This window comes from Sminthopsis crassicaudata, chromosome 4 (genome assembly GCF_048593235.1).
Source record: "Sminthopsis crassicaudata isolate SCR6 chromosome 4, ASM4859323v1, whole genome shotgun sequence".
In the NCBI taxonomy this organism is placed as follows: Eukaryota; Metazoa; Chordata; class Mammalia; order Dasyuromorphia; family Dasyuridae; genus Sminthopsis; species Sminthopsis crassicaudata.
This window is the reverse complement of record NC_133620.1, coordinates 273,664,061-273,676,168: the sequence shown is the minus strand read 5'-3', so window position 1 is coordinate 273,676,168 and position 12,108 is coordinate 273,664,061. Positions and strand designations below refer to the sequence as shown.

Below are 12,108 nucleotides of genomic sequence, written 5' to 3'. Positions count from 1 at the left end.
ATTTTTTAATATTGATTTTGAAAAAAAATTTGAGCTCCAGATTCTCTTGTCTTTCCAGCCCCATTCCCACCCATTGTGAAAACAAGCAATATGTATAGTACCCATTATACATGTAAAGTCATGCAAAATATATTTAAATGGAAGTCATATTGCAAAAAAAAAAAAAAAAAACAAAAAAAAAAAAAACCAGAAAAATAAAGTAGAAAACAATATACTTCAATCTGGACTGAGTCAATCTGGACTGAGTTTATTAGTTCTCTTTCTGAAGATAGATAAAATTTTTCATTTTAAGTCTTTTGGAGTTTTCTTAGATCATTATATATTGATCACAGTAGCTGTCTATCATAGCTGTGAAAGTTCTATTCACTATGTATCAATTCATGTAAGTCTTCACACATTTTTCTGAAACCATTCTGCTCATCATTTCTTATAGTACAATAGTATTATATCACAGTTATATGACACAACTTGTCATTCCCAATTGAAGGGTAGATACTTTTGCTCTCTAATTCTTTGCCACCAAAAATAACTACTATAAATATTAATCTCTTTTTTAGAGATTCAATTTATAGATACAATTTAAGCTGGGGGTATGTGACACCGCTTCTATTAATATTACCTCCCTCAGCAGCAATTTTACTTCTCTTTTGCTATTAAGATAACATGTAAAAAATGTGGACTGGATCAAGATCTAATAAAATGTTATAGAATTTTAGAAATTACATTATTTTACTCATTACCCTGAAAGACATGCAAGTTTTTGCTTAGATACACATAAATAGAAATATTGTCTTACCTGGGCTACGGTCTCATATGCTAAATAGGCCAAAATCTCCATGGCACTAACATTTGGTTTGATCTCCATACTGCTACAATCCAACCAGTCTCGGAATTTAGAAGCTTTTTTGGCTGCTCAATAAAAACAGTATATAAAATTTAACTTTTAATGATTCAGTATTACATGGCAACTTAAACATAAAAAAAGTACTTTGCTGGAGTATTTCATATGGAATTATATAATAAATATGAAACTTAAAGTTTTGGACATCAGTCACAGTGCAAAGACTCTAAACCCAAAGAACCCATATTTGGCCAGATTATGTCAGAGAGCAAGATACTTACTAAGAAATTTATTAGTACTCAGTCTTATAATATGCAGTCCCAATTTCATTGAAGACACTGTTTAGCAGCTAATTTACTAAACTATGCACATTTATACACTCAGTATATTATTTCAGTGTAAATGATAATTAGTCACATTCATCCCTTCATTCAATATTCAACTTAGTGGGGAAAAATTTGTGGTAGAAGAGAGGACATTGCAGAGCAGGTTATCTTGTGAGAAATGTTTATATTAGCATTCACTTATTCTGTCTATAAGATAAAGTTCAAACTCTTCACTTTGGTATTCAGAATTCTCTAAAATATTTTTTCAACTGACCTTTCTAATTTTCTTATTATTTCCTAAATGACTCAAAAGTACAAGTCTACTCACTTCATATACTTCTGTCACTTTTTGTTAATACTGTTTTCTCTTCCACTCCCCATTTAGAATATTCCCTACAAGCATTTTTACTTTATCTGAATCCTACTCATCCATCTCCTTAACCTCTCAAGTTCTCAAAGTTTTCTTCCAACTTAAAATCCCACAGCGGTCCTCAAACTTTTAAAATAGGCGGTCAGTTCACTGTCTGAGGACTGTGGGAGGCCGGATTATAGTAAAAACAAAACCTCACACTCTGTCTCTGCCCCTCAGCCCATTTGCCATAACCCTGCGGGCTGCATAAACGTCCTCAGCGGCTGCATCTGGCCTGAGGGCAGCAGTTTGAAAACACCTGATATATCCTTTGTCTGAGAAACTAATTCAGTTTGGAACAGAAAACACACTGCATGGATTCTTAGTAAAATTTTAAAATTGTTAGGATTATGCCATAATTTATACCTTTTTCGGCATCTCCCCAATACTTAACAGTGTCATTTGAACATCCTGGGTGCCTGATACACATTGGTTGAAGTCTGCTTCATCTGAACCTGACTTTCTATGCTAAGACTATAAAACTTCTCTCTTATTAGATGGCATTTAATTTCATAAGGCTATATTCTGTATTAGTCTGATTACCATTTTAACTAGTGACCCAGAAGAAAAAGTCTTGAGATAGTAAAGACATTACTAAATCCATGAAATAATGATTTCAAAAAAAAAAAAATCCACTGGGGGGAAAATCCATTGCTTACTTTTCTGATGAATCTAAACTCAGGTCCATAAAATATGAAACTATAACTCAAAATGTGGGACTTTGAGTCCTATAGAGTCATCATGAATTTCATGTAGAACACAGTTTTCATTTAAATAAATCATGGAGGACATTAAGTCTCACTACAGAAGTAAGTATCTATAGCTGACAAGTATGGTAGAAATCATTATAATTCCTCTTAAAGCTATCTCCCTAAAGTCACCAATCATCTGCCTACTCCCTGTCATGCAGGCATTCCATTTAGTCAGTATGCTGTGACTGCTTGTGAACACTTGTTAAACATCTGTGGAATACTTTTGAACTTAGAGTTAGCATGCATCAATTGTCTCAGTCAGTAAAAGGCACTAAGGAAACTTTTCTCTCTGACTGATGGTAGTAATATACCAACAGACATTATGTGACAGTCCCCTAGAGAGTTTGTTTTAGGAGGGTATGGGTGGGGAAGGGTAGGAAATAGTTGAGGTTCAATCAGATTCACCTGAGTTATTGAATCATTAAGTTAAAAAAAATCTTCTTTAAGAAGCCTTGATCCTTTTTTGTCTTTCCTATATCATTCTAATATTTATAAGACTGAGCTCTGCATATACAAGATACTGGAGATAAAGGCAAATTTTTAAAAGTGAAGGGACTTATAAGGATAGTTCTTTAGAAGGAGATTTAGGCAATGAGAAAAAAATATCAATAAAATGAATTTTAGGAATATCAATAAATATACTAGGTACTGTACAGCTGATTGGAAAGGTGAATGGATTGGGGAACCTTTCAATTCTAAGTATGAACCTAGTTTTGTGCTACTTGCCAAGTCCATTTGGTCTTCCACTCTCAATATTCTTAAAACCACTCAGTGCCTAATGTTGGACTATCTACCATGCTTTTTCCTTCTTTCACCAAAAACTTCCTTTTGAAGCCTCTTTTTTAGTGATAGGCCCAAGGTGGCTATAATTCATTCTCCCCCTCACATACCTCAGCTATGATGCTGACTTTGCCATCAAACCCAGTTAAAATGACTCCCTGCTTTTCAGCTTCTATTTACATATTGCTTTTCCTCCTTTGGAGGCTAAGTTCTTTGAGAGCAAGGACTATCTTGCTTTTGAATTTATGTTTCTACAGGGCTTAGCACAATGCTTAGCACAGATAAGAGTTTGATAAATGATTGCTTCCCATCAATCACCTCTTTACTTGACTAGAAAAGTCTTATGCAAAAATCATGCCATTCATCTACTCAAAATTCTCCCAGAATTCTTTGATGACTATCAAGTGAAATCCAACACTGGCATGGCATTTAATATCTTTTGTAGACTGGTGTTATGATGCATTCCCAGATTTATTTCATATAATTTCTCTCCAGTCAAGCTAAACCAATCTTTGTTTTCTAAACATGTGTTATATTTTCTTGCACATCTTGTTCACTATTTCTGCAATACCTTACTGCTGCATCTTCAATGAATTCTAATGTCATTTTCTCCCCATTTGTCAATGTCTTAATTCAGGCTTCACATGATATTTTACTTAGAAATGCTTTATTATAAAATTATACACAATATTTTGCACTATAGTTATCTTAATTTATGTCTTATCTCACTACTATGCTATACTATAAGCTCAATAATTCTTTCAAACATCATTTTCTTGAATAGACTAAATCTGCTCCCTACAAAAATATTTTTATCATAATCACTAAAAAGGAAACTAATTGGTTAGTTGGGATTTGTCTTTTCTCCCTTCCTACTGTCCTTTGTCTAAAATTCTAAACATAATTGACAAGGCATTATTAACCTGCCTTTATTTGACACTTGTAATTTCAATATTCCTTCTACATCTAGAACAGATTATTATAATATTCTTCTCTAAAATGCAATTTTCTGGGAGCAGGTTTCTTGGGGGGCTTCTGGGAGCAGCCTTTGTTTCAGTTCAATGTAATCACCCCAAATGCAGCCAGGGATTAAAGTCCAAATCCTTTATCATCTCCTTCAAAGTCTTGTCTCCTTCACTTGGGGCTCGGCTAGTTTTTCTTAGAGGTCTATCTCTCTTCTTGGTTCCGAGAGCCACTAGTCTTTTGCCTCTTTTAGCTTCTGCCTCTAGCTTCCTCCAAATGAGCTTCTAGTGGGCTCTGTGACCTTCTCCTTATATGGCCCACACGGAGTATACACCAATCATTATATCACTAGGAAACCATTATTTGTTATAGGATTAAATCAATGCTAAATTAGATTTAACCATTGTCTCCTCAATTCCTCTTAATATCTAGTTTTTTAAAAATCAGGTATACACATAAAAAGAGACACAGATCTAAAAATTAGTCCCAAATATACTTTGGGCAGGAGTTGGGTAACTATAGAAATCCCTACTAACTCTTGAGCTATGTGACTCTTCAATTTAGGGTCAAAATTCTAAGTATTCATGCAGATGCAGGAGATGCCAAATAAGCAACTTTTACTGTGCTCTCTATAAATAAACAGCCTGAGTACCAAAAATAAAAATGCAGCCGATTTAAAAGAAAAGAAAGAGAGAAAGAAAGGGAAAAATAAAGGGAGAAAGAAAGGGAGAAAAAAAGGGAGAAAGGAAGAAAGAAAGAAAGGAATAAAGGAAGAAAGAGAGAGAGAGAAAGAAAGAAAGAAAGAAAGAAAGAAAGAAAGAAAGAGAGAGAGAGAGAAAGAAAGAAAAAAGAAAGAAAGAGAGAGAGAGAGAAGAAAGAAAAAAAGAAAGAAAGAGAGAGAGAGAAAGAAAGAAAGAAAGGAATGAATGAAGGAAGGAAGGAAGAAAGAAAGAAAGAAAGGAAGGAAGGAAGAAAGAAAGAAAGAAAGAAAGAATGAAAGAAAGAAAGAAAGAAAGAAAGAAAGACAGAAAGAAAGAAAGACAGAAAGACAGGAAGGAAGGAAGGAAGGAAGGAAGGAAGGAAGGAAGGAAGGAAGGAAGGAAGGAAGGAAGGAAGGAAGGAAGGAAGGAAGGAAGGAAGGAAGGAAGGAAGGAAGGAAGAAAGAAAGAAAGAAAGAAAGAAAGAAAGAAAGAAAGAAAGAAAGAAAGAAAGAAAGAAAGAAAGAAAGAAAGAAAGAAAGAAAGAAAGAAAGAAAGAAAGAAAGAAAGAAAGAAAGAAAGAAAGAAAGAAAAAGATCTTGAGGTATAAGAGAAGGAATTATGGGGAGAGGGATGGATCTATAAAAGTATATAATAAGATGAATATCTGATCATCCCATAACAATCAAAATTTTCCCTAATTTATCTTATTATAACAACTAAAGATATGAGAGTCCTTGAACAATTTCCATATTATACCTTTAAGAGTCCAAAGATTTCATGGAAGGTCCCTGTTCCTAATGGAGCAATCAATGAATCAAATTTTGATCAAAGCTTCAAGGGAAACATGATTGATAGGTCACTAGTTCTTAAAGTTTGGTGTATTAAAAATGCAGGGGAAAGAATGAGTCCATCTCTTCCCTGGAAAGGGTTTCTGGATTTGCTAACATACTTGGATGACAACATTCATAATCATATGGTGAGTGCAGCACAGATTCTCTTATCCAGGTTTCCAAATTGTGACCAATGAGTGCCAAATAAATATTTTTAAAAGACATATACACACAAATTCTAATTCAAGGGAAAATAAACAATAGCATCCAGTTTTAGACCATTATTTAATAAATTAGTTTCTCTTTCTAAAAAACTTCCTTCCTTCCTTCCTTTCTTTCTCCCTTTCTTTTTCCCTTTCTTTCTCTCTCTTTTCTTTTAAATCGGCTGCATTTTTATTTTTGCTACTCAGGCTGTTTTTATAGAGAGCATGGTATTACTGCTTAATACTCTATTTTATTTTTTAAAATATTTACTCATATTTTAACTGCAAAAGACATGTAAAATTGAATTGTTACAGATATTTATTAAGCACTCACTTCACCTTTTCATCTGACTTTGTTAGTTCTAGATTTCTAACCTACTAGCCATATGTAATGGTAGACAAATTTCTCTAGAGAATTAAGCTCCAAATGTGATTTTTAAAAATATGGCTCAGTAGCATGTAATGGTATTTTATAAATTTAAGATTTATACTTGCACCAAGTCTTGATTATAATTTTTTGGTTTAAAAATGGCACTATCAAAAACCTCTCATTTGCTAAAATTGCCATAATCTGAAGTATCACTGACTCATTGCTTCAAACAGATGTAGGATACCAGATTAGAATTTAAATTAGAAAAAAAGAAATGCTTGCTCCCACAATGTGTTTTTCCTACATTTTGCTGACATTTACATAAGATACTACTGGTAATGTGTCATTTATTTGCATTTTATCATCCATAAATGAAGTACTCATTGCTCTAAATAAAATACATCATTATTGTCAACTATATAATTGCTTCCCATTTAAAGACATCATTGTTTATACTCCTTCAGTGTTTAGTCATGTGCTATTTTGTCATGTTTTTAAAGGGACCTTTTATCACATGCTCTTTTTGACCTTTAACCCAGAGCTTTAGTCATCACTGAACTGTTGCCATACTGATGTCTTGCTACATGATCTTGCTCATTAATTTAGAATGATTTTTGTCACGCGCCACAAGTTCTTCTAGTAAGTTGGTTTTCAGTGCTGGGAAAGTCCTAATTCTTTTTCTGTGTTATTAGTGTTCCCATGACATGGACTAACAAATCTGGCTAATGCTGAATAAGTTCCACAGTAGGAGGTTACTTGGTGAAATTGGAAAGATGCTTAGCAATGTCTGTGGGCACAAAAAAACAAAGGAAAAGCTTAATAGTATATTACTATTTTTAGATGCTTTCAAAGGCACTGATTATTCTGATAGCATAGCATCAATCAATGGCAGATATGGCAACAATGGCATAAAAATAATAAGTTGATGTGAAAAAAGTGTAAAGATAAATAAAGATGGGAACATGAAGAAAAATCTATTGTTTTTAAAGCAAAATCCTCATACTTTATAAGGATTTGTGCTTTAACTTTTTCTTTCTTTCTTCTTTCCTCTGTTCTATCATTCCTTCCTTCCTCTTCTTTCATTCACTCCATTTATTCATTCAACAATAACTTATAAAGGGCCTACTGTGTGCACAGTACTGTGATGAGTCTGGGAGACTAAGACATTCTTTACCTTCAGGAAGCTTACATTCAAGGAGGAAAAAAACAACATAAAATCCAGATGACTATAATTCCCAATTATATAACTTCTAACTCTCTACCCATTACAAAACAAATATATTTGTAATGTGGTAAGAATGGATGGGACAGTGACTTCCTTTTATGAGCTTTTCAACAACCTATAAGTATTTGGCTGTTGATCATATAATGATTTATGCAGTATATCCAATGTAGAGCCAGGCTTAAAGAGAAGCAAGGTAGGCACTTACCTACTATACAAAAGAAAAATGTTATAAATGACACTTTTTAATATTAATTTTTGCAAATGTATTTTTGATTTTAAAAAGTCTTTTCCAAGATATATAGTTACTTATTTTGAAATAATGTATTAATATGAAGGCTCAAAGTCTCTGGCAGAGAGTAATACACTGGGGATTTTCAAATATTTTCAAACATGTTATATGTGATTTTCAAATGTTGCAGAAGGTAAACAAATGAGTTTTGAATCCCTAATGTCTAAGGATGACTAAGGAGCACAATCCATATAATATGCTAAATAGTGTGCTAGCAAATAGTAATGTATGATCATTCATCTATAACTAAGCACAGATTTAGATATTTATTATATGCTACTTACAAAAGCTTAACTGGCGACTTTCACAGAATTCTGCATATTGAGCTGTATCCATCATTCGAGTCTGTCTTTCAGCCCTCTAAAAAAGAAGTCAGAGAATTATTTTAAAAGTTAGAATAGCAATATTTTATGGAGTTAACATTTTAAAAAGGATTCCTTTGAAGTTAAGGTTCATAAATATTTCAATTTGTAGCTAAAATTACAAATTTACAAAGCTTTTAAAAAAGAAAATCAATTCATATGAACAATATCAACATGTAGTTTTTCCCAAAGAGGTTCTTTTGACTCGGTTGACCATTTATTATAGTTAGTAGAACCCAATAATTACTATAATAAACAACAACATTATGTCTCTCTGCCCCTTTTTTGTATACATAATTGGTTTTAATTCATTTTTTAAAAAATTCATTATTTTTAAGTTTTCAACATTTACTTTTATAAGATTTCCATTTTTATCCTATACTTCTGATAAGTAATCTCATACATAGATAATACATGTATACTTATATAAAACATATTTCCACATTAGTCATGTTGTGAAAGAAAAATTAGAAGAAAAGGGAAAAAACACAAAAAAGAAAAAAACCAAAACCAAAAATAAAAGTTAAAAAATAGTATGCTTCAATCTTATTCAGACTCCATAGTTTTTTCTCTGGAAGTGGATAGCATTTTTCATCATGAGTCTTTCTGTTCATTTTTTTTTTAATAGTACATGAAATATTAGGGCCAATTTTCTATCTTCTATGTAGACTGTTAGATGAAATTGGTTTATATTTACTCCTACAGGAGAAGAGTAAAATAAAGAATGTCTCTGCTTAAATTCCCATTTCGTTTTACCTGTGCTATTCTGTTTAAGAAGTAGGAGAAAACTATGGGGCAAGAGAGGCTGTGAAATACAATGGAGTAAAAATGCAGCTATTTGGTGACTACTGCTATCTACTGGTTCTGATGCTATAATTTTCCAATTTTAAAATGGGAGCCAGCCAATGGCATCCATATATTTTTCCTCTTTAGAACTCAGAGCCAGAGCTAACAAATCCATATTTCTAAACCAGGAAGAAAACAAAGAAAAAGGTAAACACAGTGTAGTTCCTTTCATCAGATTCCAGGTATGATTCATAGCCTGGTACAGTTTCATTTGTGGGGTTTTTTTGGATACCATTTAGCAGATGTTTGCTACTTCACTGTCCCACAAGAGGTAGGATAATTATAATTCACTCATAATATAGTGGGAAAGAAGGTGACCACTTCCGCTTCCATGGTAAGAAAGGCATTCTGAAATGAGACATGCTGCTGTTATTTGGTCTGACTTATCAGCCAATGAAAAGAAAACACTCCCTGAGATTATAGCTTTTCTATAGCTTTGGAAAGGTATTAGACAAGTACTCTTTATCACTGTCACTGAAACACATAAGTACCATCACTACAGTTTCTTTCATGGATTTCTTTAAAAATTTTAATGGATTTTTTTTTCTTTTGGGTTGACTTTGGAAATCATTTGGATTCCATATATGTGCCTGAAAGCAGCATGAATGATAAATGTACCATCTGAAGTTCTGTCTGTATGTTGTTAATAAACTAATTAGTCAGAAAATGCTAATGAGCCATGGTTGCTTCTGTGACTACAATTTCTCCTAGGCACTCATTTTATTGTAATCACCTATTCATCTCAACCATTCAACAATACCTATCAATTTTTATTAATGCTTTCTAGCTCTAAAGTTAGATAAAACAGGACTTGTGCTATTAAAAGGAATTTAGTACAATTCCTCTCTATTCTCTATTCCACTCCCCCCTCCTTTTCTTTACTCCCATAACCTATTCTCTCCCATCCACTATTTCCCATATGCTTTTAGGTATGTATACACTTTACTTAGATCTGTGTCTCCATGTTTTTCCTGGTATATATAATAAGTACACATCTCAATTTAGGAATGTATAACTTATCTATTGGATGGTTGCAATAATGTTTTCAGTCTAGAGTCTCACACAAAAATATTTAAAGAGTCATCATGATAGAGGCAGCAATGACACAATGGATAAAGTCAAGATCTGGGTTTGAATACCATTTTAGACACATCAGGAGCCATGTGTATAGCTGGTCACTTAATTTTTCTTAACCTCAGTTTCATCATATATGAAATAGAGACATTAATACCAATAGTATCAACTTCTCAGGGTTGTTGTGAAGCTAAAAAAGAAGCAATGAATGTACTTTGCAAAATTTAAAATGGCAATTATATCATTCTCATCTTTTTTTGAAGATGCTCATGTAGGGATGATGCAGGTACTAATCACAACTGATATTAGTCTTATATATTTTGTATTCTGTGGATTGTTGATAGTAGACAAAGTAACTGCCTTTTCTAGTTAAATAAAAATATTATGATGTTCAACTTCTTTAAAGGCTTAGTGAAAGAATCTTCAATGTAGTTCTAATAGTAGAGTAAGGACCACACCTGCAATTTCTTTGGTGTATGAAACTTCCAGGTGAAGAAACTCTATACTGATACAGAATGGTACCTCCTTTGCAATTTATAGTCTCAGAAAATTACCTAGAACATTGGTATTCCCTTCTAATTTTGCCTCGGAGTTCTTTTCCTTCTTTAAGACAGCTCAAATAGCATATTTTGCATGAAGCCTTTACTGACCACTTCCTTCCCCTAACACTTCATGTCCTCCCTCCCAATTTTATATATAACTGTTTTGTATGTATTTGTATTTATTAATTTTACATTTATGCTATATGTATTTCCATATGTGCATGTTTCCTCCCATAGGGATGGTTCTATTCTTTGTATAATATTTGCATCACACTAGTAAGATACCAAGCATATGGTAGATGACTAATACATATTTTTAACCAATTATTAGATGGATTCTTAGAGGGGACTTTTTGAAATGCTAGTCTAAACATGTCTATTTTTCCTTAACAGTCTTTTTATTTTAGTATTATCTTTTTCATCTATTTTGTTGTTAAGTAAAATTTCTAGTAGTTTGTATTTAGTGACATTTTCAATGTTCTTTATCTTTTCCTTTCGCCCTTTGATTTTAGATCTTCTTTCATCTAATCAGGGCTAATATTTTTCACAATTATCCTGCACAGCTGTGTAATATATTGTATGACTTGGAGTTGAGGATACTATTGACAAAATGCATTATCTAGCAGATGTTTCCACTTTTGTTATGATGTAATATTGCATAAAGAAAACATTCATATATTTACTGAATTCAAATTTTCATCAGAACTTGCCCACTTTAGGGCTCAGTGCCATTTGCACAAAAGTATTTCTAGTAGGTAAGTTATTATTGGTCTATTTGATTTGCATAAGTGTACAAGTTTCCTTCTTCTAGAATTACTTGCTCCATTATCATCTATGTCAAAGTGATCATTATAATGGTTCCAGGTAGGGTAGGCCTGTAGCCTTTCTATCTGTTTGACTCTTATGAGCATTAACATCACACTGGCCAGGATTAACCCAGCCAGAGGTAATTCCGGTGCCCAATTTGACAGCATTTTCAAGTTTCTCCCAGCTATTAATAGAGTATCGATATTGTAATAATATCAGGACACACCTAGTCCTCCCTGTGTGCGTTCCTTGCTGGCATTCTTCTGCTTTATTAATGCCCTCCAGCACAGCAAAGATAATGGATGGCTTGGGCTTTGAGGGGAATCTGACTCAAACTACATAGTGGTCAGAAAAGGAGATATGGTCAGAAGACTCAGATTCAATTCTCTCTTTTGATACACTCACTGGTTGTGTGACCCTGGATAAGTCTTTTAACCTCTTAACATTTTCAAGACTACAGCTGCTAGAGCAGGCACCTTCCTATGCTTGGGGGAGTTCTCTACCAGCATCTTCCCTTCTCAATGAAAGCACAAGTCCAGTCAAAATAATTTTGATTATTCTCATTATTATTATTACTGTTATTATTATAGAAATGTCTAGGTTTGGAATCAGAATCTGCATTTGACCTCTGATTTTACTATTTGCCATCAGTATCAGCTTTATCAAGTATTTATCGCAGTTTCCCTATCTGAAAAAATGAAGGCACAGGGCTAGGCATTCTCTTAAGTTCCTAAATACTTAAGATGATTTCTTAAGCGTAGTAGAGTGTCTGTTATGCCTCTGGGTTC

At 33.1% G+C, this 12,108-nt stretch overlaps 1 protein-coding gene across 6 annotated transcripts in view; it reads right to left on the bottom strand.

Moving 5' to 3' along the window:
- The window catches only part of SUPT3H (SPT3 homolog, SAGA and STAGA complex component), a 592,076-nt gene that overhangs the window by 122,474 nt on the left and 457,494 nt on the right, over positions 1 to 12,108 (bottom strand). For all 6 annotated transcript variants that reach the window (XM_074310762.1, XM_074310761.1, XM_074310758.1 and 3 more), the window contains exons 7-8: positions 7,974 to 8,049; positions 797 to 909 (exon numbers count right to left, since the gene is read on the bottom strand). In XM_074310762.1, coding sequence (XP_074166863.1) covers positions 797 to 909; positions 7,974 to 8,049 — 189 coding nt within the window. The remainder of the gene's footprint in view (positions 1 to 796; positions 910 to 7,973; positions 8,050 to 12,108) is intronic.